General features: G+C 47.9%; 1 protein-coding gene across 1 annotated transcript in view; it reads right to left on the reverse strand.

Annotated features, from left to right (window-relative positions):
• Nucleotides 1-3,444: 3,444 nt before the first annotated feature.
• The window catches only part of St14 (ST14 transmembrane serine protease matriptase), a 40,037-nt gene continuing 15,502 nt past the window's right edge, over nucleotides 3,445-27,979 (reverse strand). Inside the window, exons 2-19 of the mRNA XM_090319835.1 lie at nucleotides 21,639-21,798; nucleotides 21,223-21,350; nucleotides 20,960-21,030; nucleotides 19,815-19,972; nucleotides 19,626-19,661; nucleotides 19,129-19,369; nucleotides 15,411-15,550; nucleotides 14,674-14,771; nucleotides 14,197-14,306; nucleotides 13,956-14,086; nucleotides 11,930-12,034; nucleotides 11,303-11,413; nucleotides 11,089-11,202; nucleotides 10,568-10,690; nucleotides 9,545-9,731; nucleotides 5,474-5,748; nucleotides 4,342-4,478; nucleotides 3,445-4,125 (exon numbers count right to left, since the gene is read on the reverse strand). Coding sequence (XP_090175961.1) covers nucleotides 3,964-4,125; nucleotides 4,342-4,478; nucleotides 5,474-5,748; nucleotides 9,545-9,731; nucleotides 10,568-10,690; nucleotides 11,089-11,202; nucleotides 11,303-11,413; nucleotides 11,930-12,034; nucleotides 13,956-14,086; nucleotides 14,197-14,306; nucleotides 14,674-14,771; nucleotides 15,411-15,550; nucleotides 19,129-19,369; nucleotides 19,626-19,661; nucleotides 19,815-19,972; nucleotides 20,960-21,030; nucleotides 21,223-21,350; nucleotides 21,639-21,798 — 2,487 coding nt within the window. The 3' untranslated portion in view covers nucleotides 3,445-3,963. The remainder of the gene's footprint in view (nucleotides 4,126-4,341; nucleotides 4,479-5,473; nucleotides 5,749-9,544; nucleotides 9,732-10,567; nucleotides 10,691-11,088; nucleotides 11,203-11,302; nucleotides 11,414-11,929; nucleotides 12,035-13,955; nucleotides 14,087-14,196; nucleotides 14,307-14,673; nucleotides 14,772-15,410; nucleotides 15,551-19,128; nucleotides 19,370-19,625; nucleotides 19,662-19,814; nucleotides 19,973-20,959; nucleotides 21,031-21,222; nucleotides 21,351-21,638; nucleotides 21,799-27,979) is intronic.

The following is a 27,979-nucleotide window of genomic DNA, read 5'->3' on the forward strand; positions in this document are numbered from 1 at the left end:
AGCCAAGCAAGCAGGAGGCCCTGAGTTCAAAAGCCCCCTCCCATCTCGAAAAAGAACCCCAGGGTTTATGTGACAAGCAGCAATTTCCAGATGCTGCCCTGAGACCATTATGTCTGGTATGCAAAAAATAAAGAGGGCCTTGAATTAAACCACTTAAGAGAGTGACGCATACTGAGGATGACCTACCTTTCATCTTAACCAACCAGTAAGTTTCCTAACATTACGGAGATAGTGATATTATGTGGATACACACAGCACAAGGTAAGGTGTCTCTTCCTGGAGCCCCATCACCAGCCTCTAAGCCTGGATCCTATATTCCCTTAGCGTGGGGGTCTTAGGCCAGAAATTCAAAGTCTTGGTGCCCTGTTTTCTATTGGTAATGTGAGAAGGACAGAAGACCCTTTGGAGCTCAGCAAGACAGATGTGGTGGCTTCTGTCTTCAATCCCAACGTTGGAGAGGTTGAGGCAGGAGGATCGGGGGTTTAAGGCTGGGATAGGCTACTTGATGAGAACCTCAACAAAATTAAAAATTCTTCAGTCCTGTTCTTCTCAACCCTAAGAACCATCCTTTCTGGTGTCCTCAGGTCCTCAGGACCAGTAATCGAGACTGAGATGAGCTGGACACTGGGAGGGGCTGGGAACCAACTAGAAAGACCTTGTGCTGGGGTGACTAAAAGTTATCTAGAAACAGCCTTGCAAAACCAGTACCCACCCATCCACCCCACCCCACCAGCAGCTCTCCCCCTTGTAATGGTGCAACATTGCCACCGTGTGGCCAGGTGCTAAACAACAGCCTCCCAGTTCCAGGGACTCTGCAGCTAAACAATGGAAACTTAATGTGGTCCTGGGACTCAAAATTTTATCTCTTCTCTAAGATCTACCCTCACAAACACAAACTGCAAAATCTTGGTCTGAGTAGAACTCCCTATAGATGCAACACATACAAAATCCCAATTCAATATATTCAATTTTCTTTCTTTTTTTTTTTTTTTTTTTTGCCAGTCCTGGGCTTGAACTCGGGGCCTGAGCACTGTCCTTGGACTTTCTCAAGGCCAGAGCTCTACCACTTAAGCCTCAGCACCAGCTTCCAGCTTTTTTATATGTATGTGGTACCGAGGAATCAAACCTGTGTCTTTGTGCATGCTAAGCAAGCACTCTACCACTAGGCCAAACTCCCAGCCAGTATATTCAGTTTTCAGTGATTCTGATTAGTGGCTAATGGAGATAAAAGGCAATCTGCAACCAGGCACCGGTGGTTCAAGCCTGTAACCCTAAACTAATCTGAAGGCTGAGATCTGAAGAATGAAGTTCACAGCCAGCCTGGGCAAGAAATTCTGTGAGACCTTTATCTCCAATTAACCACTAAAAAGCCAGAAAGAGAACTGTGGCTCAAATAATCAGGTGCTAGCCTTGAGCAAAAAGAAGCTCAGAAATAGCACTATGCCCCAGTACTGGGGGGGGGGGGTGGAGAGAAGCAAATCTAGAGTCAGCTAGAGCTGGGGGAGGGGGGACAGGAAAGGGACCGACAACCCTGATCTGTCCCCCCAGGAAGTCCAGACTAATATGTAGGAGTTACTTGGGACACAAGTCCTCCCCACTCAGACCCAGCTACCCAGCTACACCTGTATGACAGAGGCACAAAGATTCTAAGGCACCCTTCACTCATGCAACAGAACAGCACTAGGGATGCTGAACAAACCTGGTTCCCCTCCAATCGCACTCTGCCCCATGATCACCTCTTATGGCCTGCTGGGGGCGCTGTCCACCACCTCCTGCAACTCTCCCTTAGGGGTTCCCAGAGAATGGCCAATGCATATAACATGCATTTGACTGCAGGGTCAGCCACACAATTTGTGGGACCACCTCTGAAATGTGGGGCCCCTTGGTGAAGACTTCAAGGGTAGCAATGGTACCTGCTACTAATCAAACACAGAGAGACCTGAGTATAACCTTCTGCAGGTAGCACCCCAGCCAGGTGGTTTGGCATGCAATGACAGGCATCTAGCTCTCATTCCACGCCCTGACCACTGGACTTGGCTACACAGAAAGCCTGCATTCAGTAAGTTGAATTTCTTGCCATCTGCTTGGAGCTAAGAGTTCTTGAATCAAAAATGAAAATGTATGCAAAACAGTTTGAGTTCCTTAGCAGCTGACCCCTCCCCCTCCCCCTCCTGCCCGTTCTTCCCAGCTTGCTGCATCCCTGTGTGGCCTCTAACTATTTGAGTGCCCAGTGGTTTATCTTTATGGGCTACTTAGCAACCAATGTAAGAGGATGAGATTGAAGGACCATGCTTCTAAGCCAGTTAGGATAGGAAAGGCCAAGAGACTCTCATTTCCAATTAGCCAGCAAAACGCTGGAAGTGTTATAGAGCTCAAGCGGTATAGAGCTTTTGTTTTATGTGAGAAAGCTAAGGGACAGCATCCATGACTTTACCTGAAGCCCCATAAAAATAAGTAAAAGTGCTCTGCTTTTTCTCCTTATCCCAGTCAAAAGGCTTATTGGACTTAGCTCCTTATCAGTGTTTGTTTGCTCATTCCTTGCTGGTATTGGTGCTCTGCTACTTTAAGTCACAACTCCACTTCTAGCTTTTTTGCTGGTTAACTGGAGATAAGAGTCTTGATGGCTGTCTATCATTTTGAAGGCATTGACATTACATTGACTTCCTAGGGATCAAATGCGACTGCCAATCCAGACAGACTTCTAAGTTCTTGCCAATACATGGGAGTGACGGCATCACTACATCCGGGCACTCGGTGATGCCACACTCAGAGGGACACAGCCTACAACTAAAACATGCAATGTGCTAGCATCTCTCCATTCTATAGCCAAGCCAGTATAATGACCTCCCTTCAAAATGTCCCTTCAAAAGATTGCTGGCTCTGCCCCAGAGTGTTGACACTGGCAACCCTGAGCGAGGACAGGCAATTTCAGAGGAAAAAGGATTAATACAGGAGGAGCCCTTAAGCAAGGCACTGCCCATTTCTCCAAGGCCTCAGGTCCTATCTATCCACCCCAGGCTGCTCTACTAGCTTCTTGAACACCCTGTGTCTGTGTGTGCAGACCTGTGCACACACAAAGCTCACATGATCCACCTCCATGACCAGTACATAGCCACACCACTTCCTGATTTCCTCTGACACAACTCCTCCCTCTCCCAAACTGAATCAGACCTGGGAAAGTACAGCTCTCCTTCCACACACAGGCCTTGCCCCCACACTCCCTGTGGCTCCACCTATGTCGGAGCACCCAGGCCTCTGCTCCCAAGTGCTATAAGAGCTTTAGAATCACAGCCCCAGGATGGCTTGACAGGGCACTGTGGCCCCACTCTCAACCTGACAACCACAGTCTATGTGAAAAGGGATTTATGAACACATTCTTGAAAAGGAAGTTAGCAGGAAAGGAGAATTCAGAGTTGGTGCATGCCAATAAAAAAAAAAATTACCTAAAAAGAAACAAAATGTTTTACTCATACACACAAATACACACACCGAGCTCACCTTGGGAACTGGTAAAACAATTCCAATCTTAGGTTCTATTTTCCCAGTCCTTGGAGCTTGGATTTCCTAGAACCCCTCCCGACCCCTCCTCCCATGCCCTTGGGCCTGCAGCCCCTCCCCCTCCACCAGGCAGGTCCCAGAAGCTGCCCCACTGAAGAGACAGAGGAAGCAAGGCTTCAGGAAAGTCTTTACCCAGCCTGAAGCTGGAATACCCTTTGTCCTCGGCTGGACTACCGGCACAAGTTCCTCCTTTCCTGCCTCCTGTCCTGCTCTGGGGGCTGAAGGAGGTTCCAGGTTCTGCAGCCGATCTGGAGAGTCTTCTGGGGTGCACTTCACAGTCTGGGCTGCGGGGGCGGGGAGCCTAAGCAGGAATGCAGTCAGTGGTCCTGTTCTCAGTCTGCACGTGTGCTTTGGGGTCGACCCATCGGGGGTCCTGTTGGGGTAACTGGAGGCCGGCTCCTGCCTCTATACTCCAGTCTGTTCTCTGATCCAGTCTCGAAACACAGGAAGCCTTGTGTACACGCCTGGCTTATTCTTTTGGGCGCAGCCTTCGCCCCAGCTCACCACGCCTGCCTGGAAGAATCGGTTGTCTGCCTCCACGCTGGACAAGGGTCCACCAGAGTCGCCCTAAGCAGAAACAAGACCTGTAAGCAAAGCCCCGCCCCCGCCCTGCCCGGCCCCGCCCAGACCTGGCTCCACCCCGCCCAGGCCTGGCTCCGCCCCACCCAGGCCTGGCCCCGCCCCACCCAGGCCTGGCTCCGCCCCGCCCAGGCCTGGCCCCGCCCATCCCAGGCCTGGCCCCGCCCCGCCCAGGCCTGGCCCCGCCCACCGGCTTCCACACACCTGGCAGGCGTCCACACCCCCGCTGAGGAAGCCCACGCACATCATGCGAGGGGTGATCAGCTGTGGCATCAGGTCCTCACAGGTCGTCTGGTTAATGACTCGGATCTCACCTTTCTGCAGGATCAGAGCCCCTGTGCCTGGGGGAAGAGGGCAGGACAGGACTGACTGCCAAAACTAAGGGAGCCGTGCTGCAAAAAAGCTCTCGGCAGATGCTACCTGCAAGGAGTGAGCTTACCAGCCAAACCTGGAAATAATCTAAATGCCCGTGGATGGCAGGTCAGTGTCACCAATAGGTAAACATGCCTGCAGCTGCACACAGGTCATCCCTGTGGGAAGTCATGCAGCCAGAGGTCATGCCACCAAATGCCACAGGGGCTGTATCAGGGCAATGAAGCTGCAAAGTGGCTTTTACTATTCTCTTCCTACCTGTTACAACTTTTCAACAATGGGTGATGCTAGTGGAGTTTTTTTCAACCTAAACTCTAGCAGCTAACAGCCTGCCTCCTACACGTGGGGAGAGAAGGAAAGGGCAGGTGGCTCATTCCTAAGTGGGATCAGGTCACAGACACAGCTTAGTAGCCTTTCCAAATCACAGACACGCTCACGTTCATTAAATACTACTCCTGCCTAAGGAAGATAAAGAACCAGGCACATACCTGGCATTGATGTGCTCACCTGTAACCCTAGCTACTGAGGAGGCTGAAATCTGAGGAACACAGTTTGAAGCTAGCCAGGACAGAAAAGTCCTTGAGACTTATCTCTAATTTGCCAGCAAAAACCAGAAGTAAAGGAATGGCTCAAGTAGTAAAATGACAGCCTTGATCAAGGGGAAAAAAAACCTAAAGGACAGTGTCCAGACTGAGTTCTAGCCCTAGTACTGACATGCACACGTGCATACACATGACACACATTCACACAATAGCCATGAAGCAATGTGTCCCAGATCACACGTAATTAATTAATCTATCAGAAGCCTCCTTTCCGCCCTGAACAGCCAAGCACAGGGAGATCAGAACCCACCAGACCAGAAACCAGCCAGGGCCCTTGCGGATGGGGATGGTGTCATACAAATATAAAACATGGGAGGAAGGCCCAGGGCTCAGCAGGCCCCTCAGCGCATCCTGAAGCTCACCTCCCTCCTGGGTGTGCCCCCAGCCCGTGACCCAGATGGCCTTGCCAGCGGGAAAAACATGGGAGGTGTCGGGCAGGCAGATGGGCCGCACCACGGTGCTGAACTTGGCCGGCTTCTCCAGCTCCAGAAGCGCGATGTCGTAGTCAAAGGTGAAGTCGTTGAAGGAGGGGTGGGTGATGATGCGCTTAAGCCGGTGCTCCTGCACCCCAGACGCGCTGCGGTTGCTCTGGTCCAGAAGGCCCAGGTAGACCACCCACATGGTGGGGTCTGAGTACCTGGGAGGGGAAAGCGTGGTCATGTGAGTGTGGGAAGACCTGTGATGGGTGCACACCCTACCGCTTCAAGTGTCTATGTCTGCTCACGTTCATCAAAGCCTCCAACAGTGGCAGAGGATCAAGTGAGCCAAGAGTACGAGCCTAACCCCTAGTGAAACAGCACTTTTAGTGTTTGTCAGAAAATCTGTATCTTATGGATCTGAACTTTCATAGGACTTAGACAAACTCCAACCCAGTGTGTGAACATAGACCAAAATGAACTTAAATAATCTGTGCGTGTGTGTTAGTACTGGGAATTGAACTTAGGGCCTCATACTCTTCTTTAGCTTTTCACTCAAGACTGTCATTCTACCACTTGAGCCACATCTCAACTTTTAGCTTTTTGCTAGTCAACTGAAGATTAGAGTCTCTTAGGTTTACCTGCCAGAGCTGGCAGAGCTGACAGAGCTGGTGTCAAACTGAGATCCCCAGGTCTCAGCCTCTGAGGAGCTAGGATTATAAGCATGACCCACCATTGCCAGGCAGGCCCAGCTTTTTAAACTCTGGTTTTTGCAAATTTGGAGTTGAAATCCCATGGGCTTTTCTGTCCTGGCTGGCTTTGAACCTTAATCCTTGGGATCCTAGACTCCTGAGTAGCCAGAACTACATGTGTAAACCACAGGTGCCTGATTACTAACTGAGGGGTATTATTAATTGCAGTTATTTATTATAAATGCCAGTCCTGCATTTATATAAGAAGCTAAAGACTGGGGCAGGGAGTCTGGCCTAGTGGTAGAGTGCTTGCCTTGCATGCACGAAGACCCAGGTTCAATTCCTCGGTACCACATACATAGAAAAAAGCTGGAAGTGGTGCTGAGGCTCAAGTGGTAGAGCTCTAGCCTTGAGAAAGTCCAAGGACAGTGCTCAGGCCCTGAGCTCAAGCCCAGGACTAGCAAAAAAAAAAAAAAAAAGAAGCTGAAGACTAATTGGACAAGGCCAATTTAGGCAATATAGGCAATATAAGCCAAACATCGGCTTGTTTTTATGATTTCAGTATATTTACAACATTTTGTACATTTGAAAATTTTCTCAAAATAAAAAGTTGGAAAAAGGGGCCGGGAGTTTGGCCTAGTGGTAGAGTGCTTGCCTTGCATGCACGAAGACCCAGGTTCAATTCCTCGGTACCACATACATAGAAAAAAGCTGGAAGTGGTGCTGAGGCTCAAGTGGTAGAGCTCTAGCCTTGAGAAAGTCCAAGGACAGTGCTCAGGCCCTGAGCTCAAGTCCAGGACTGGCCAAAGAAAAAAAGTTGGAAAAAATGTATCCTCACAATAAAACTAAATGAGTGTCAAAGAAAAGAATAAAGACAAGTCCATTTGCTCTCAGGACATTGAAGTGTCAGGTTGAGCTGGGCACGGTGGCTCACGCCTGTAATCCTAGCTACTTAGGAGGCTGAGATCTGAGGATTAAGGCTCAAGAAGGCTCTTCTCAAGCTGAAGAGCTCAGGGACAATGCCCAGGCCCAGGGTTCAAGCCCCACAACTGACCAAAAAAAAAAAAAGAGGCAGACTATGTCAAGTCATAGCACCCCTCCTCATCCAGTGTTCTTCTTTGTATCTGTCATTTTTTGCTTCCCCTCCCCCACTCTGGTACTGGGGTTTAATGCCAAGACTTCGTGCTTGCTAAGCACTAGTACCTTAGTACCACTGAAAAAGGAAACACACAACATAACACAACACAAACCTGGTGGCTCACACTTCTAATCCCAGCTACTTGGAAGTGGAGATCAGAAGATCACAGTTGAGGCCAGCCCAGACAACAAGTTATCAAGACAATTACACAGCTGTCATCCCTAGCTACTTAAGCATAAATAGGTTTGAGTCCAGCCTGGGCAACACAAGAATCTCTGTCCTTAGCTGGGAGTTTGGCCTAGCAGTAGAGTACATGCATAAAGCCCTAGGTTCGATTCCTCAGTACCACATACACAGAAAAAGCCAGTGATAGAGCGCTAGCTTTGAGAAAACAAAAAAAGAAAAGAACCCATATCCTGAAAAGAACTAAAGCTGTCTGAGTGCTGATGGCTCAGACCTATAATCCTAGCTACTCAGGAGGCTGAGACCCAAAGGATCACAGGCAGAAAAGTTCAAGAGACTCTGTCTCTAATGTAACTAGCAAAATAGCCAGGCTGGAGGCATGGCTCTAGTGATAGGGTGGCTAACTAGCAGGTATGAGGCCTTGAGATCAATCCCAATATGAGGAGAGAGGGGGAAAGGGGAGTGGGGAAAGGAAAAGAGAGACTGAGAGAAAAAGACACAAAGACAGAGACAGAAACAGAGACAGAGATGGGGAGGGGGAGAGGGAGAAAGCGAGGGAAAGGAGAAAGAAAGGTAGGAGAGAGACTGAGAGATTGAAAGGGAAGAAGGGAGGGAGGAAAGGGGAGAGAGAGAAAGAGAGAGACAGAAAGAAACACTGTAGTTCATGAGTCCAGAGAAGCTTGGGACAGTGAGCTAACTTAGTTCCCTCCAGCCACTTGTGTCTCCACCACCCACACCACACACACCTGTCTAACCTGCCTAACACCTGTGCCTTTACCTACTTCCTGATGGGCCTTGGCTCTCCTCTCTTCAGGAGAGTGATGGAGGCAGCGTGAGTCACCTATTCCCAAGCTGCCTGCTGAAGAAGAGCATGAGCAGGAAAGTCTAACAATACTTCTGACTATGTGAATCTTCTACAAGGACTTGCCTATGTCCTCTGAGCAAGCTGTTCCCATAGATTCCTTCCTGTGGCCAATGACTGGGGAGCCTGGGAGGCCAGGAGCTAAGACAATCAGCTATAGCCCAAACTTCTAGCCAGTGGTCCTGACCCTGACTCTATACCTGCCCAGTCCTGGGACACTGGTGTGCCCTTTCCAATGTGCCACACACAGTGATAAGTGTCTCAAGTTGATTTTCAAATTTAGTTCTCCCAGTCCAAGAATAAAACAAGTATCCTATCACCAGTGAAAATCCAATGCTGGGGCTGGGAGTTTTGCCTAGTGGTAGAGTGCTTGCCTAGCATGCACAAAGACCCCAGTTCAATTCCTTGGTACCACATACATAGAAAAAAGCCAGAAGTGATATTGAGGCTCAAGTGGTAGAGCTCTAGCCTTGAGAAATCCCAAGGACAGTGCTCAGCCCTGAGTTCAAGCCCCACAGTTGGCAAAAAAAAAAAAAAACAAAGTCTGAATACCTTGGCCAGGTGCCAGTGTCTCACACCTGTAATCTTAGCTATTGAGGAAACTCTGAGAGACTCCTATCTCCAAAGAACCATCAGAAAACAGGAAGTGGCACTGTGGCTCAAAGTGGTAGAGCACTAGCCTTGAGCACAAAAGCTCAGGGACAGCACCCAAGGCCTGAGCTCAAGTCCCATGACCACCACCACCAAGAACAGTCTGAATAACCTGTCCAAGGTCCTTTGCTAGCCACAGCTGGAACACAAAGTCAAGGCCCATCTTCAACCAATCCCAAAGAACCAAGCCATTCAGATGAATTACACAAGCTTTGGCATCTAGACAACTAGGCTCAAGTCTGGCTCTAACACTTAGCTTGCAGCCCTGAGCCCTTACCTCTCTGGGTGTCTGCTTTCATCAAGTGGACATATAAACAGACGGGCCGAACCAGTTAGGGTGGCAAACACATGGTGCTGGACCAGGAATGAGTGTCCAATAAAAAGCGAGTATCTATTTGCACTGTAATTAAGCTCCATCAGAATATCTGCCTGCCACCCCGGTCTTGCCCCACCCCATTGTGAATCATGGACATCCACATCCAGAGACTTACTTGAACATTTTCTCATCTGTAAAGCAATGAGCTGCAGACACCAGCCAGTTGGCAGAGATGAGCGAAGCCCCACACAAGTGGCCCTGGCCCAGAGCGTGGAGGCTCACCTGCCAGGGCCACTCACCCTCATCTGCATTCGTACCACCAACAACTCGAGCGTGCTTGGTGAAAGACCGCAACCCACAGTCTGCAGAGGGCAGAAAACACCAAAGGCCAGTGAATCAAATAACACCCAGGAACCAGGTACAGCATGACTCCACAGCAGGGGAGCCAACTCTGTGCCCTTGATCTAGCAATGCTAGATCAAGTGGTATGAGGAACCTTCTAGATGTACCTGTTTTGTTTTGTTTTCCTTTAGTGGTATTAGGATATTAGGGCCTGCTTGCTAGGCAGGAATTCTACCAATTTGAGCCATGCCTCCAACCTTTTTTGCTTTAATTATTTTTTTCAATAGGGTCTTGAATTTTTGCCCAGCCCAGCCTGGATGATCTCCTCCTATTCATGCCTCCCTCATAGCCAGGACACAGCTATCCATCTTACTTATCAACCTTTCTGGTTGAGACAGGGGTTAGGGAAGTTTTTACTGACTCTTGGCTTAGGCTGGTCTCACAATCCTCCCAGTCTCTACCTCCCAAGTTAACTGGGATGACAATGATGAGCCACAAGCCTCCTGACTTGTCCCCGTCTCTGGCCTCCATGTTCCACACCTCACCCCGTGCTATGCAAATACTCTGAAGGGCTCCAGACACTCATGGGCTTGCTCAGACTTGACTTGGGTATCATTTGTCTAGATTTCCTTGCTCAGTGCTGAGGGCCGTGGCTCTGTGAGGAAGAGTGGATGGGGACATGAAGGCACTGAATGGTGGCATTCTGCTCAGTGCTTCTGAACCACTAGGCAGGTTAGAATGTAAGCACTGCTGTAAGAGTAAGGCGCTATGGAGATTTCCACCTTGATTCTGGATGCATCCTTTCACAGTGACAACCCACCCCGTAATACACAGCCCCACACTCCACCCCACTCACCACAGTACTTCTCGTCTGAACCATCACTACAGTCCTTCTTCCCATCACACTCAGGGTTGCCTTTGCTCAAGCAGAGCCCATTTTGGCATCGATAGGTGTGTCTGGTACAAGGGACCACATTCACTGTTGGTGGGGGAGGACACGGGAGGAAATTGATTCCTTGGAAATACCCAGCTAGAAGCCAGTGTCTATCAGAACACCCCCAGATCCTTTATAATAATTTTTTTAAAAAATACCCCAGATGTTATACCATGATCCAGCCACCTAATACCCCTTGCCCAGACCTGCTCCACCCATACCCATAGCCACTGTTCTTTCAGTCCCACTACAGGTTCTCCACCTTCTAGAAGATTCTCCCGCTCATCCTCACACTTTTCTGGAAGGTCCATATTTATAAACTTGGGCAGGCTTTGTGTGAGGCAGCTGCTGCCTGCTCCCTCGGGGTGCAAATTCAACTAAAGGGACATTTCTGTCTCCACAAGAAGTCTCCCCACAGGAAGACAGGCAGGTTCAGGCCTCACCATTGTCACACGAGATCTCATCTGAGCCGTCCCCACAGTTGTCTATTCCGTTGCACTTCTGGCTCTCCAAGATGCACTTCCCATTGGAACACTTGAAGGACCCATCTGGACAACCTAAAGAAGCCAAGCCCTTCCTTAGCAGTGCAGGCTACCTGGCTGCACCAGCCAGACAGGTGGCAGGGGAGCCCCAGCTGCTACCACCCTGGGCACTCACTGCACTTCAGCTCATCACTGTTGTCCCCGCAGTCATTCACATTGTCACAGACCCAGTAGAGGGGCTTGCACATCTTGTTTGCGCATGTGAACTGGTAGGTGGCATTGCATTCTGCAGTGGAGGAGAGGAGAAATCAGCCCCTTCCTCAGCCTCATCACTGGCTGCTTTTCTGAGTGACAGGTATAGGGAGGCGGGCCTTCAGAGCTGTCAGGACTCTTGCCCATCTGGTGAACAGCCTGGAGTAAAATTCCCAATGGCAGAGAGAGGCAAAGGGACCCTGTCTTCACAAATTGAGGCAGGAGAGTGGAAGGTGGGAATTTTCACCCACTTGAGATTTTTCTACCATAAGGATCAGCTGACCAGGAGATGGGGCCTAGCAAGGTCAGGAATAGGGGAGGAGGGAGGAGATGAGGTCAGAAGGGAATTGGACTGTGTTAAAGGTAGGAGGGGGCAAGGTCATACACAGATATGAAGGCCAAAGGGGGCAAGGAGGGCAGGAGGGCGTGGGGTCATGGAGAAAGCTGGAGGGCTAGTTGGGGCAGGGCCAGGGGCAGAGCAATGGAAGGGGGCAGGCTGTGGGGCCTGGGTGGCATGAGGGCAGGACAGGGGTTCGCCAGCAGCACTCACGGCAGTCCCGCTCATCACTGTGGTCGGCGCAGTCCACCCAGCCATCACAGCGTAGCTGCTTGCGGATGCAGCGTCCAGTGTTGCACATGAACATGTTTGGGCACGCTGCAAGACACAGGACAGGCCTGAAATCCATGGCTCCTTCCCCCACACCACCACCACTGCTGACTGCAACCCAGGAACTCCAGGGGCAGGAAGAGAGTCTGGCTGCCTGCCCAGTCTCTCCTCGGCCTGTGTGCCCAGCCTGAGTGCCCGGCTAATGGCCTGTGACATGACGAGTGTGTCCTAGCCAAGTGAAAACACTTCAGGCATACTAAGTGCATTCCACTTTGCTTTTCTTCCTTTTTTCTTTTCTTTCTTTCTTTCTTTTTTTGGCCAGTTCTGGGGCTTGAACTCAGGGCCTGGATACTATCCTTGAGCTTTCTCAAGGTTAGCACTCTACCACTTGAGCCACAGCACCGCTTCTGTTTTTTTCTGTGTATGAGGTACCAAGGAATCAAACCCTGGGCTTTGTGCATGCTAGTCATACAGTCTACCACTAGGCCATGCTCCCGGCTCTGCATTCCACTTTTCAATGAAACTGGGAGGCTAGGTGCCTGTGGCACATGCTTATAATCCTACTCAGGAGGCTGAGAGATGAGGATCATGGTTCAAAGCCAGCATAGACAGAAGTCTGTGAGGCTCTGATTCCAGTGAACCACCAAAAAAGTCAAAAGTGGAGCTGTGGCTCTAGTAGTAGAGTGCCAATCTTGAACAAAAAAAGCTTAAGAGGGGCAGGGAGTTTGGCCTAGTGGTTCAAGTGCTTGCCTAGCATGCATGAAGACCTGGGTTCGATTCCTCGGTACCACATATATAGAAAAAAGCTGGAAGTGGTGCTGAGGCTCAAGTGGTAGAGCTCTAGCCTTGAGAAAGTCCAAGGACAGTGCTCAGGCCCTGAGCTCAAGCCCAGGACTGGCAAAAAAAAAAAAAAAAAAAAAAGCCCTGCATACTTCAGTACCAAGCACTCCCCCCCCCCAAATAACATCTTATTGTGCACATGCAAATATTCCAAGATCTAAAATACCTGAAGCCTCACACAGTTCTATTCCCAAGCATTTGCGACATAGTATTTTCTAATATATGTGATTTTAAAATTATATTGTGCTATCAGCCCCAAAGTCACAGTGATGCTGAACCATAGGGACAGATGGTCTTAGGAACTGAAAGAAAAAGTCTTCAGGCTTTATTCTTCACCCCTAACCCCCAAACTGGGATGTAACCCTGAATAGTTTTGTTTTGGAATTCCCATACTGGGAATTTGATCCCAGGGCTTCATGTTTGCTTGGTTTGCTTGCTCAGCTAGTGCTCAACCACTTAAGCAAGCCTAGATTTTTGCTAGTTATATTTTAGAGGTGGATTTTTCTGCACGGGTTGGTTTTGTACCATAATCCTCAGATCACTGGCTCCTAAGTAGTCAAGGTTACAGGTGGGACCCCTTTCCCTTTTTTTTTTTTTTGCCAGCCCTGGGCTTTATTCTCAAGGTCTGAGCACTATTCTTGGGCTTTCCTCAAGGCTAGCGCTCTACCACTTGAGCCACAGCACCATTTCCAGCTTTTCTATGTATGTGGTACCAAGGAATCGAACCTGGGTCTTCGTGTATGCTAGGCAAGCACTCTACACTAGGCCAAACTCCCAGCCCCTTTGTCACCTTTCTTAACAAAAAGTCTGCAAGGATGGACTGGGAATGTGGCTTAGCAGTAGAATGGTTACCTAGCATTCATGAAGCCCTGGGTTTGATTCCTCAGTACCACATAAACAGAAAAAAACGGAAGTGGCACTCTGGTTCAAGTAGTAGAATGCTAGCTAGCCTTGAGCAAACGAAGCTCAGGGACAGTGTGTAGGCCCTGAGCTCAAGCACCAGGACTGTCAAAAAAAAAAAAAAAATCTGCAAGGATAAGAGGTATGCATCTCCCATTGTTAGCTCAGGAAGCAGCGCTGGTAAAACAGAGTGCATTGTGGGCCAGCCCCTCTTACAGTATTTACTCACGGTTTCGGGAGTCATAGGACAGGTATTCAGCTAGGAACCCTGTGTCAGTGTAGGAGTGATCTGAATGAAATCGAACTGTCATCTTGTTACTGTTGCTGCTGACCACAAACGGAGACCTCTCTCCACAAAACCTGGAGGAGAAGCACGGCGTGAGAAAGAAGCCAGCGCACTGGGGTGCAGGACAGCCTAGCCTTTCACATCTCCAGCTCCGCCCTTCTCCCCGGCCCCTCCAGCAGCTCACTTCTCTCCATTAATCTCCACATAATCCTTAGAGCAGGTTCCCGGCTGCACATCGTGATCGAGCAGGTAAAAGAGTTTGAATCGCACCTTCACGTTCTGCTTGTTGGGTACCTGGACAGAGAAACGGTCAATGCTGCACTTGAACTCAAGGCCTTATATCCTTGCTTAGATTCTTTGCTCGAGGCTGGAGTTGTACCATGTGAGCCATCTCTCCCTGTCCCAAACAGAGAGGTTAAACACAGGCACCAGAGTCCTCAGTCAGTCACTGATGAGGACCTAGGACCTGAGTTCGAGTCAGGGTGTGCCTGACGACGTGCTGCAAGAGTCTACGCCAGTAGGGATGGCTTTAAGTTGCTGAAGACTCTTCCTCTTCCCTCTCCTGCCCTTTCTTGGGATGCTGACTTGGGGCATCTGGCACTCCTCCCCCTCTGCCCCCATCTTCTCTCTCTCTCATACACCCATACCACACAGCTCCTACCTCTATGTTCCATGTGCAGTCAATGTTGGGTGGGTAGTGGCCTGGGTAGTAGGGGCTGCTAAATGTTCCTTGGGCTTCACGCAAGTTGCCTCCACAGCCTGAGTGGAAAAGCAGGACACAGCATGAGGACCAAGGACTTGTTGAATCACGGGGCATTTGAATGTGTCCTGAGGATAGTGGCCCAAGGCCTGGAGCAGCCAGCTAGGATATTTGTCACTTCCAGCAACTGACTTCTTTAAAAGTAGTTTTTTTTTCTTTCTTTTCCTTTTTTTTTGGATCAGTCTTGGGGCTTGAATTCAGATCCTGGGTTCTGAACCTGAACCCGAGCTTTTGTGTTCAAGGCTAGTAGTTTACCACTTGAACCACAGTTCTACTTCTGACTCTTTCGGTGGTTAATTGAATACAAGAGTCTCACAGACTTTCCTGGCCAGGAACCAGATCTCCTCTAAATTCTCAGACCCTCAGATCTCAGATCCTCAGCCTCCTGAGTAGCTAGCGTGACAGCCATGAGCCACCAATGCCTGGCTCAAGAGTAGCTCCTGATCCAGATAATGCAGCTGAATGGCCTCGAGCTTTAAATTTCTTTCACCAACTAATATCAGCTCACCAACCCCTGGGCCTACAGCCTTCCTCAGGTTTACCCTCTAAGGTCCTGACCCCTTCTCATGGCCTGTGAGTATACCCTCCTCCACTCCCTCCAACCCTCCTCCACCCCTCCCTGCCCCACTCATCCTTACTGATCATCTTGGGCAGCTGGAAGAAGGTGGCCTCAAAGCCAGGATGTCGCCGCTCTGTGTTGGTTATGAGTGTGACCAGGAAGACGTTCTGGGAGGAGAGGAAGGTCAGATTGTAGGAGGGAGGGTATGTGCCACATAGCCTGAAGGAGAAAGGGGACAGAGTTAGGGAGAGAGACAACAATCAGACTTCACATACCTGACTCCCCGAGCAGATGGAGACCAAGGGCTCCATGCCAAAGCCTGGTCTTGTACATAACGTTGTGGGTCAAAAGACACTCCCCTGGATACTCAGGAGGCTGAGATCAAAGGAAGAAGCCAGAAAGTTTCAAGAGACTCTTAGCTCTATTTACCCACCAAAAAAGAAGTGGAGGTATGGCTCAAATGCTAAAGTACCAGCTTGAGTGAAAAATGCTAAGGGACAGCACCTAGACCAAATACAACCATTCATCTTTTGTTTAAGCTAGCAAAGCCTTACACATATTAAATGCCTAACAGAGAATTCATTAAGCAAATTGGGGGTTGAGGAATATTAGTAGTAATAGCAACTAATACTTATTAAGAACGTGCCTAAAAACAACAACAACAACAACAAAAACCCTGTTGTGTGGTACATACTTATAATCCTAGCACTCACAAGGTGGAGGCCGAGGGATCGTTCGGGGTCAAAAAAAAAAAAGAACATACCAACTATAAATAAATGTAGAACAAAGAATCTCAGTGAGAGCTGTGGATAAGTAGAGCTGAGATGTGAGGAAAGGGAAACAGGCTCTGTTAAAGACTGGATACCGGTGGAAGGGCGATGGATTAATGTGGAGGGTAAATGAGGCCAAATAAGGGTGAAATAGTTTGCATCTATGGGAACGAGATCTGGTAAAATTGTATTGGGACGAGAGGAGGGGAAAGAGTAAGGGAAAGCGATGCAGGAGGTGATAATGATTGAGGTACATTTCATAGACACATGGAAATGTCACAATGAAATGCCTGTTGAACAACTAATGTATGCTAATAAAAAATTAAAATAATCTGTGCATTTCCTATATATTATTTTTTAACTTGTGCCAGTACTGGAGATTGAACTCAAGGTCTGGGTTCTGTCCCCTAGCTTTGTTATTCAAAGGTGATGCTCTACTACTTGATCCACAGATCTACTTCTGGCTTATAGCTTAATTGGACAAAAGGGTCTCATGTAGTTTTTGTTTGTTCGTTTTGGTTTGTTTTGTTTTTGTCAGTTGTGGGGCAGGAACTCAGGGCCTAGATACTACCTCTGAGCTTTTGTGCTCAAACTAGCACTCTACCACTTTGAGACACAGCTGCACTTTTGGTCTTCTGGTTAATTGGAGATAAGAGTCTCACGGACTTTTCTGGCTAGGCTGGCTTTGAACTAGAATCCTCAAATCTCAGCTTCCTAAAAAGCTAGGCTTGCAAACTTTAAATTTCTATTTTAATTGTATTAACTATATACAATTAAATTTACTAAGAAAGAAAAAAAATTTAAATATGCCAGACCCTATTAGATACAAATAGTACAAAAGCGAGGACTCAATATTTGCGTACCCAATGCTATGGACATGGTATTGGAAATATAAACACAACTACATAGACATAAAAATGTATGACTCTAGGTGCCGGGTGTTTGGCCTAGTGGTAGTGTGCTTGCTTAGCATGCACAAAGACCCAGGTTCGATTCCTCGATACCACATACGTAGAAAAAAGCCGGAAGTGATGCTGAGACTCAAGTGGTAGAGTTCTAGCCTTGAGAAAGTTCAAGGACAATGCTCAGGCCCTGAGCTCAAGCCCAAGACTGGCAAAAAAAAAAAAAAAAGAATTATGACTCTATAGACATGTTTTATTACATAGATTAATATGTATTTATGACATACAAACCCTCAGCCTAATTTTAATTATGCTCTAAAAGCTAAGTGCCACTGATTATATATAGAGATTCCCTTCTTGAATATTTGTTAAACACGTCATTTGAAATATGATATGAAAATCAATGTTAATAAATTGTTTAATAAAAAAATATGCCAGACCAAGTATGGTAGTCCACACATATAATCCTTGCTACTTTGGAATTTAAAATCAGAAGGATAGCAGTTGGAGGCAGAAGGACAAAATTATGAGACTATATATTTAAAACAACTGAAGCAAAACAAAAAGCTAGGAGTACAGCTCAAATGACAGGAGTCCCTGACTAGTAACCACGAAGGCCCTGAGATCAAAGCCTCAATATTTTCCTTCTTTTTCTTTGTTCCTTCCTTTATTTATTTTTTTAATTTTAATTTTGCTTTTTTAGGTTTTAGCTTTTTTTTGGGGGGGGGTGTCAATCATGGGGCTTCAATACTGTCCCTGAGCTTTTCAGCTCAAGGCTAGCGCCCTGCCACTTTGAACCACAGGGCCATTTCAGTTTTCTGGTGGTTAATTGGAGAGAAGAATCTCATGCCTCCTGAGATCATAAGTGTGAACCACCAGTACACTACTGGTTTTGGCTTCTTGAGCCAGGGTTCACTATGCAGCCCAGGCTGATCTCAGACAAGCTATATAATCCATGCTGGCCTGTCAAATCTCCTCCCTCAGCCTTCAAGTGCCAGGATTACAGGTACACACTACAGCTACACTCAGCCCAATTTTGCTTTTACATGGGTCAATTAATAATATTCACAACAACTTAATAAAGTGGTTGTCCAGCAAGGAATTTAAGTTCTGCTTAATTATCTCTATTTCATGAATCAGGGAATCAAGACACAAGAAGTTCAGTACCTAGTCCAAAAATATATGGTTAAAACTTTAGAATACAAGGCTGGGAGTTTGGCCAAATGGTAGAGTGCTTGCCTAGCATGCACAAAGACCCAGGTTTGATTCCTTGGTACCACATACATAGAAAAAAGCCGGAAGTGGTGCTGAGGCTCAAGTGGTAGAGCTCTAGCCTTGAGAAAGTCCAAGGACAGTGCTCAGGCCTTGAGCTCAAGCCCAAGACTGGCAAAAAAAAAAAAAAAAAACTTTAGAACACAAACCTAGACAACTCAGGCACCAGACACCACACTTCTAATGATTTTTGCCATCTCCTTTAAGCAATGCAAAGTGAGGCAATCATCACAAACAAGGCCGAGAGTCAGGCTGACTGATTTGAAAGATGGCATTAACAAACAATGTATAGTATAATCTGACTTCTGAAAAACACATACGTACATACATAACAAAAGTATGGGAAAGGGCTGGGAATTTGGCCTAGTGGTAGAGTGCTTGCCTAGCACACTGATGCCCACCCAGGATCAGCCAATGCCTAGGGACAGGTGAGGGATCATCTGTAAACGTAAATCAACCAACTGAGGGTCCACACACCTCCTCTATGAGGCAGGACCCTATCCTTATGCTAATCCTCCCAGCAGGGGAAGAGGGAGTGGGGAGCAGACCTAGGCTTTCAAGCCTGCTAACATGATTCAAATTGCCGCGCCCTAACCTTGTGCACCCCGTATCATCTGTATTCCAGGGGAAGGCTCATGTCCACCATCTTCCTTGCCAAAGGCAATGATCACCTGAGAGACACTTGCTGATGCTAAGAGGACATCACACCTGCCTTCACTGCATTTCACAGTGAGCGGCAGCTACAAATGACAAGCTGTATCTCCGACCTGTGCAAGGGTAGCTTCAAGGGGTGCATACTGGCAGAGATGGCAGCCGGCCTGCTAGAGCATGTTGCTGTCTTCAGGATACTCACTGGACCACAGCATGGGGCTCCACAGGGCTCAGGGTGTCGTACACCATGACTAGGTCACTGTTCTGTCCAGTACAGGGTGCCACGTCAAAACTACGGAAGGTGAGGCTCAGCACGGAGTTGGCATCCCCTCGCAGGGCCCACTGGCAGCGGGCATGAGCTGGGTAGGGGCTATCCGGAAAGCCTGGGGTGGCGAAACGAGTCCGCTCCGAACCTCGGGCGTGCAAGGCGAAACTGCAGCTATCTGTTTAGGGGACATAAAGATGGGCACGGGTGGGGCTGGGGCTGAGAACTGCTGGGGAAAGTCATCTAGAGGTCCAGTGGTGCTGGACCCCAGACTTCCCAGGCACCCCACATCCTGAGGGAGACAAGGCTGGGGACTCTTGGGGGGAGGGAGGACAGAGGAAAAGAAGGCTCAACTTTTGGGAATGCACCTGGCTCAAGGGATATCTGGTCAAATCCCACCTCTTGCCAACATGGGGTGGAGACATGTTACTTACTGTCCTGGGTCCTCTGTACTGATCTGGGGTCAGAAGCTGAAGAACAAGAAAGAACATCTGCTACCATCTAGATCCTCATGCTGCTCCCGACTGTTCCCAAGGGAGGGGCCAGTAAGCAGGGGTCTCTCCAGAGCACCAGCCCCACCCCACTCCCCGCACAAGCCCACCCCTGGCCCACCCCTGACTCACGGAAAGCCACCACTGAGGTCATCACGAAAGAGTGCAGGGCCCGTGCTCTGGGCGGCAGAGTGATCACACGCTCCATCGCCATGGCACGCTCTGCCTCCTCCTCCAGGTACTGGGGGATGCTGAACTCTGACCAATAGTAGGCGATGACACTGCCCTCGCTGGAGAGATGGGGGGAGGGGGGGGCTGAGACAAGGAGGCTACAGGGACCCACATTTTCCTATACAACTAGGAAGGGGCACACACTGAGGCTGTGCTCCAGACCCCTATTTGATATCTTGTCCCTTATCTTCACCCACTCCCCCATCCCATAAATGTATCCTGGGACAGTTTACCTTTAAGACTGAGGCAAAAAAACTTGGAATTTGGCTACTAACTTGGACACATTGTATCCCAACTCACAGGTCTGATTTCTGATCAAGGAAAAGTGATGACAATGCCCCCTGCCACCCACCCAGCAGTCCTCAGGATTTAATTAAACAAGGAACATAAAAAGCTCTTTGGAGCCAGATGTGGTGGTGTACACCTGTAATCCCAGTTACTCGGGATGCTGAGGCAAGAGGACAAAAACCTATCTGACGAGCTCAAGAAGAGTATCTAGACCCAGATTTCAAGCCCCACGACAGAGAAGAAAGAAGGAGGAGGAAGAAGAGGAGGAGGAAGAGGAGGAGGAGGAGGAGGAGGAGGAGGAGGAGGAAGAAGTGAGGGCAAGAATGGGTGATAAGGCCAAGTGAGAGCACTAAACTCTTAGTTCAGACAGAATGGCACATGTCCCGGTGGTAGACCAGTTGTTCTACCTATATGGGGTCCTGGATTCCAGTTGCAAACCAAACTGTGAGGGGAGGAGTACTTTATGGAAAACAAATTATGTTAGCATGAAAGTCTTTCTGAGCACCCCAACTTGTTCAAACCCAAGTCCAGAAAAATAATTACTACCCTTCCTGAGCACATCTCATGTGACAGGCATTGTGCAAAAGTCCTCCCTTGCAGAAGGACAGAACAAGGACTCGCCCTCAGCTTGCCAAGCCAGACTTTCAGCTTCACCTCTCCTAGTTATGAAGCATTTTGCTCCACACACTACTCCCTACTCAGAATGCCTAGACAGTGCAGGGATGCCCCCACACCCCGAGCCCTCCCCCAGCACCCACCTGAAGGCAGTCACTGTAGACTTCTTGTGGTAGGGGCCCAGGACAGAGACTTCACTGTACAACAGCTTCAGCTGAGGGAAGGGGACAAGGCTCATGACGGGCCTAAGGGCAGCAATAACTGCTTCCCTAGGTCCAGGTTACATCCTTCCCTCCCAGGATGCCCTCCTAGACCTCCCTCCCCCAGGAGGACCTTGGGGCAAAGGTGAGAAGTTTCCCTTCCACTTGGTGGGGCTGACAAGATTCTGCCCTGGGCCTGGACTCACCGCCTCCTTCACCTTGTTGGCCAGGCTTTTGAATTCACTAGTGTTTGAGTTTTCATATGCATCTATGAAGTTCTCATTTTTGATCCTCAGGTAGCCATTGAATACCTTCTGAACCCGCACGTTCCGATCTGTGCCAGGCCAAGAGAGCAGTCAGGGGCCATAGCACTGTCTCCACCTGCCCTCCCCTGCCTGCAGCTGCCCACAGCACCAGAGGAGCCAGTGCCCAAAAACCCAGCTCTGACTGGCTCCCCAGCACTCTCCAGCACACAAAATAGATCCAGGGAGGTAGTGCCCAGAGATCTGTCCTCCCCCAGCTTCCCTCCTGCCCAGCACAGGTAGGCCCCAGAATCTGTCCCTGAAGGAGAAGGGACACACCCTACCTCATCCTCCCAGCAACCCAGCCCAGCGGTACTCACACTGGAAATGCCACACCAGCAAGCCAGCCACGAGTGACAGTAAGAGGAAGCTGACCAGCAGGGCTGCCAGCACCACCCAGCGCCTGGGGCCCCGCTTCTCCACCTTCTTGGTATTGTTTGCAGGCAGGAACTCCACACCCTCCTCCAAGCCATTCATGCTCTGCAGAGATACACAGCACTTAATAACTTCCCTCACCACGTTGACAGCCTCTCAGCCCCACTCAGGAAAATTGTGAGGGCTGGCTCATGGGAAAGCCAGGAGAAGGGCAGACTTCATCCTTGAGTGCCTGGACCACTCTGCCCAGATGTGGAACCCACTACCCAATCAGAGGAAAATGAAGGTGGCTGGATGAACATGAATTGCTTAACAGCTGTTCTCTGAAATAAAAATAAAAATAATAATAAAATAAAATAAATGGTTGAGTTCCAGTGGCTCATGAGCCTGTAATCCTAGCTACTCAGGAAGCTAAGATGTGAGCGCCATAGTTCAAAGCCAGTCCAGGTAGGAAAGTTTGTGAGAATTTTCTTTCCCATAAACTACTCAGAGAAAACCAGAAGTGATGCTGTGGCTCAAGTAGCAGAGAGCTAACCTTGTGCAGAAAGAGGCTCAGGGACAGTACCCAGGCCTTGAGTTCAAGCTCCAGGACGAAGAAGGAGGAGGAGGAGGAGGAGGAGGAGGAGGAGGAGGAGGAGGAGGAGGAGGAGAAGGAAGAGGAGGAGGAGGAGGAGAAGAAGGAGGAGGGGGAGGGGGAGGGGGAGGAGGAGGAGAAGGAGAAGGAGAAGAAGGAAGAGGAGGAGGAGGAGGAGGTAGAGGAGGAAGAGGAGGAAGAGGAGGAGAAAGAGGAGGAGAAAGAGGAGAAGGAGAAGGAGGAGGAGGAGGAGGAGGAGAAGGAGGAGGAGGGGGAGGAGGAGGAGAAGGAGAAGGAGAAGGAGAAGAAGGAAGAGGAGGAGGAGGAGGAGGAGGAGAAAGAGGAGGAGGATGAGAAAGAGGAGGAGGAGAGAGAGGAGGAGGAGGAGAGAGAGGAGGAGGAGGAGAGAGAGGAGGAGGAAGAAGGAGAGGAGGAGGAGGAGGGAGAGGAGAAGCAGGAGGAGAAGGAGGAAGAGGAGCAGGGGGAGGAGGAGGAGGAAAAAGAGGAGGGGCACCAAGATGGAGGACAGCCAAGTGTCAATGGCTCACACCTATATTTCTAGCTACTCAGAAGGCTGAGATCTGAGGATCAAGGTTCAGATGAGCTTTTTCCCCATAGCACAGGCCTGTGCATCCCTCTGTCCTGGGGAAGCATGATACTCTTCCACTGTGGTGGTTCCTGATCACTCCTAACAGACCCCAGAGGACATACAAGGAAAGCAAGACCTCACCCTAATTCCATAGACTCAGCCAGTTCACACTCTCTGCTATGGTTTTTCTGGTAGTCCACTTGAACAACATATCCATTAACTCACTGCTATCCTAGGGTCTCTCATTTCTGTGACACTGAGGCATTTACATCACTCATCAGAATTTCCTATGTGCATGTACCTATGCAGTATCTCACTGAGAAGCGCCTCTCGGCCCCAGCCACTTCAGAACTTTCCAAATCATATGATAATAACACTGTCTTGATTCATCAGCTTAAAATATTGACTGATTTCCTTTTTTTTTTTGACAAATATAAATTAGAGGCAGGGGGAGTGGGGAGTGTGCTGAGACTTGAACTTAGGGTCTGGGCACTGTCCCTCAGCTTTTTGTTCAAGACCAGCATTCTACTACTTGAGCCACATTCTACTTCCAGTTAAGAGTCTCACAGATTTTCCTCACTTGGTTAGCTTCAAGCCACTATTCTGTTTACTAGTAATGCTTCCTTTCCTATTCGATTTATATTTACTTATATTTTCTTTTTCTTTATTTCTTTCCTTTTTGTTAATTGTAGGGCTTGAATTCAGGGTATGGGTTCTATCCCTGAGCTTTTGGGCTCAAGCTAGTGTTCTACCAGTTTGAGCCACAGTGCTACTTGTAGTTTTCTGGTGCTTAATTACAGATAAATGTCTCATGGAGTTTCCTGCCTGGGCTGGCTTTGAACCATGATCCTCAGATCTCAGCCTCCTGAGTAGCTAGGAATGCATAGGTGCCTGGCTTTCAACTTACATTTTATTTTTCTTTTTTTCTCAGTCATGGGTCTTGAACTCTGTGGCCTAGGCACTGTTCCTGAGCTCTTCAGTTCAAAGCTACTGCCCTACCCCTTGTGCCACAGCACCACGTCCAGTTTTCTAGTGGTTAACTGGAGATAAGAGTCTTACAGACTTCAGTGCCCAGGCTGGCTTTGAACCATGATCCTCAGATCTCAGCCTCCTGAGTAGTTAGGATTACAGACATGAGCCACTATACCTGGTGTCAACTTACATTTTCTTGAGGTGAGTTTTCATTTGCTTATATTTCCTCTCAGAATAACAACTCCATATAATATCTCAGAGCTCTGTCATCTTCTCAGTTTACAACTAAATCTTTTCTTTTTCTTTCTCTCTCTCTCTCTCTCTCTCTCTCTCTCTCTCTCTCTCTCTCTCTCTCTCTCTTCTCTCTTCTTTCTTTCTTTTTTGCCAGTCCTGGGGCTTGAACTCAGGGCCTGGGCACTATCCTTGAGTCTTCTAAAGGCTAGCATTCTACCCCTTGAGCCACAGCTTTTTCATGTATGTGGTAGACCAAGGAATCAAACCCAGGGCTTCGTGCATGCTAGGCAAGCGCTCTACCACTAGGCCAGGCTCCTGGCCCTTCATTTTCTTCCTGGTGGCTTTCTCCAAGAGTCTTCTGTCCTTTCTCATAGTGAATTTCCTACACCATCACCCTGGGAGCTACCTGCATCTTTGTCTTGAGTTGAAGCCCATTGTCTAAAATTCCATGTGTTCATTTCTCTATTTCATTTTCAGTAGCTTTCTGAAAAGAAAATGCTTTTTTTGATACTTTACCTATTTCTGAGAAAGACCTTAATTCTACATTCACATGTGTTGATAGTTTGCCTGGAAACCTATAGAATCATAGGTTTCAAATAATATTCACTTTAAATTTTGAAAACATTGTTCTTGAGAAACATAATAGTATAAAGCCATCATCTCTTCTACTTATGACTATTTTTTTTTTTGCCAGTCCAGGGGCTTGAACTCAGGCCTGGGCTTTCTCAAGGCTAGAGTTCTACCACTTAAGCCACAGTACCACTTCCGGCTTTTTCTATGTATGTGGTACTGAGGAATCGAACCCAGGTCTTCGTGAATGCTAGGCAGGCCAAACTCCTGGCCCCTAATTACGACTTTTAATTTAATGACTGTTTTCTTTATCTGAAAGCCTTGAGGTAGTGCTTAGAATGGGATCTTAAAATTTCGTAAAGTTGAATGCTATTTGAAATGTCTGCCTTTCTGGAAAACTTGCCTATTTCTTAGACATGTCCTTTCCTTGGTTTTCTCTGGTCTACTTTCTTTAGTTCCTGTTGTTGTTGATTTTTTCCTTTCTCTATAGTAGCCATCTCATTTTTTTATAACCTTTTTATTTAGGGTTCTTTTTTTTCATTCTTACAATCAAAATTTTAGTATATAAGTATTTTCTTATTCTCTGGGCTTTCCCATTTTATGGCATCTTATATTCATTTTTTCTTTTGGTCAGTTGTTGGGCTTGAATGCGGGGCCTGGGTGATATCCCTGAGCCTCTTTATGCTCAAGGCTAGTGCCCTACCACTTGAAACACAGCTCCATTTCCAGTTTTCAGGTGGTTAATGGCAGGTAAGAGTCTCAAGACTTTGCCGCTTGGACTGGCTGTGATCAGCAATCCTGCAATCTCAGCCTCCAGAGTATCCAGGATTGTCACACTTCTACTTTCAGTACTACCTGAGCTTAAGGGCTAGGAACAAAGCTTAGTGGTACAGTGCTGACTTAGCATGTACAAGCCCTTAGAAAAGAAGTTTGTGACCTGACTTAAAAGCTCATTATAAAGGCAATTGGCTTTATTAAACTTCAAAAGTCATACATTTCACTTCCAAGAGTGATGTTTTATTCCGTATGAGTAAGTAGCCTTTGCTTGTTTTCTAAATGTACTACCTTCTTGCTCTTTCTTATGATCTAACTAGACACTTTTCTAGATTACCTTTGGACTTTGTCTCTGGTTTTCATTATCAGATAGTAAGTTTTCTTTAGATGTTTTGTCACTGGGCGGAAGTGAGGTTAGGGTAGTATTTGCTTTTAGCTAACTGTACATCATTTTCCCCTAGTGTATGTGGCTTTAGTATAATAGTCCTTGGTTGTCTATGAGCAGGAAGGCAGGAAGGAAGGAAGGAAGGAGAAAGAAGGAAAGGAGGAATTAAGAAAGAGAAAGGAAAGAAGGGAGGGAGGAAGGAAAGAAGGGAGGAAGGGAGAAGGAAGGGAGGAAGGAAGGGAGGGAGGGAGGGAGGGAGGGAGGGAGGGAGGAAGGAAAAAAGGAAGCAAGGAAGGAAGGAAGAGGTTTGAGAATGTGGCTTAGTGGTAGAGTGCTTGCCTAGCACACTGGGTTCAATTTCTTCGTAGCACATAAACTGCAAGCCAGAAGTGACACTGTGGCTCAAGTGGTAGAGTGCTAGCTTTAAGCAAAAGAAGCTCAGGGACAGTGCCCAGGCCCTGAGTTCAAGCCCCAAGTCTAGTGGTGGGGTGTGGAGAGAAGGAAGGATGGAGGGAGGGAGAGAGGGAGGGAAGCAGGAGGAGAGGGAAGGAGAGAGGGAGAGAAGGAAGGAGGAAGAGAGGAAGGGAGGGAACAAGAGAGGGAAACAGGCAGTAAAAGAAATACCAGGAAATCATTATTATATTTAGATACATTTCCAATTTTCAGAGTCATTTCCTATCTATTTTCTTCCATTCTACCACTACCAAGGCTGGTACTGCCTCTCTGTTAATGAAACAGCAAGGAGAAACTATTAGGCAAAATGATTGTTCCCTCCAAGTCATTGCACTATAAAGCAGCTGCAGGATTTGAGGGTGGTTGCATGAGTTTTGAAGCTCCACTCAACACAGAAAGAACTGATTAATCAATAACCAGCTTTCTCCCTTTTATAGCCCTAACTCTGCTCCATCTCCAGGCATAGCAAAGGCCATCCTGCATAACTCTAACACTTTAGTGATAAGGAAACTGAGGCTGAGTAAAAGGGCGTGGCCTTTCCAAGGTTGGGGAAGCAGCAAAGCTGGGACAAAAGCCAATCTCTTCCAACTCTAAGGCAGGGTTTCCAGTACACGCATGCTTAGCCGCAGAAGGTAAAAGAGTATGGGGGGAGAGGGCAAAGAGGTCGGGGAGCTCCAAACCACCCTAGTTCATTAATTGCACTCATAACCTATCTGTGGCCTGAGTGAACCAAAGAGAAAGGATATCTGCTTTTGCCTGTCTGTTTCTCCTTAAAAGTAAACATCTCTGCAGGTGCACATACAAAACCATGTTACAAAGCCAGGTGCTTGCTTACTACAAACAAACAGAGGTCGCGTGACTGTGGTGGCCTCTTCCTACCCACCAGCTCCACTTGGGAGCCATCATCCCCAGAAACTCAACATGGCTGTAGGTAAAAACAAAACAAAACAAAACAAAAAAAAAAACACACAAAGGAAGAAATGGTTTTAGGATGGAAGAACATGAAGGACTCGAGGTATGTATCCAGGACAGATCTTGGAGAGGTAAAAAGGAGAGAACTGAGAGACAGGCTGCAGGATTGAGATTTGATGACTGCCATTCCCTCTTCCCAGAGGGAAAAGGGTGTCAGGTCCAGAAACTCAGGAAGGTGTCCAAATGAAAAAGCAATTTATAGGAAGCAAGGGGGAGATTAGGGGGAAGAGAGGGAGAGAGGTTTAATTTCATTTACTGATATAGGAACCAGTCTTCTCCCATTAAGTCAGAAGGACTGGAAGCTAAATGCTGAGCAAATGCAGCTCTGGCTATGTTAACCAAAGGATCTCCCACTTTTGGTTCATTAGCAGGATGCTAACTCTCTAAATCCCTCAATCCTCAAGCTCTGGGACCAACAAATCCAGAGTTTGTCATTAGTAGCTTAGAGCATGATACTTGCTAGAGAAAAGCAAATTAGTAAGTAACTCCATATGTATCAACAACAAAAATATTCTCCAAAATTCACACAAGACACCAACCAGTGCAGTTAGCTAGCCACATATAAATCGTCCTGTTTAAGGCTATTCCTCAGTTAACTAAGTTCACTCTGGTGTAATCTGCTGGGAAAGCAGAGATCATCGGATCCTTGAAACCTGAAATGGTCACTTGGACCCCCAGCGAGGTACTGCGAAAGCCATTGGCATCTTATATAGAAACCTGTTTCAGCTGCTGGCAATCAAGGTCAAGGGTCAAAGACGATGTC

The sequence above is a fragment of the Megascapheus bottae genome, chromosome 27 (assembly GCF_031878675.1).
Source record: "Megascapheus bottae isolate mThoBot1 chromosome 27, mThoBot2.hap1, whole genome shotgun sequence".
Taxonomy (NCBI): domain Eukaryota; kingdom Metazoa; phylum Chordata; class Mammalia; order Rodentia; family Geomyidae; genus Megascapheus; species Megascapheus bottae.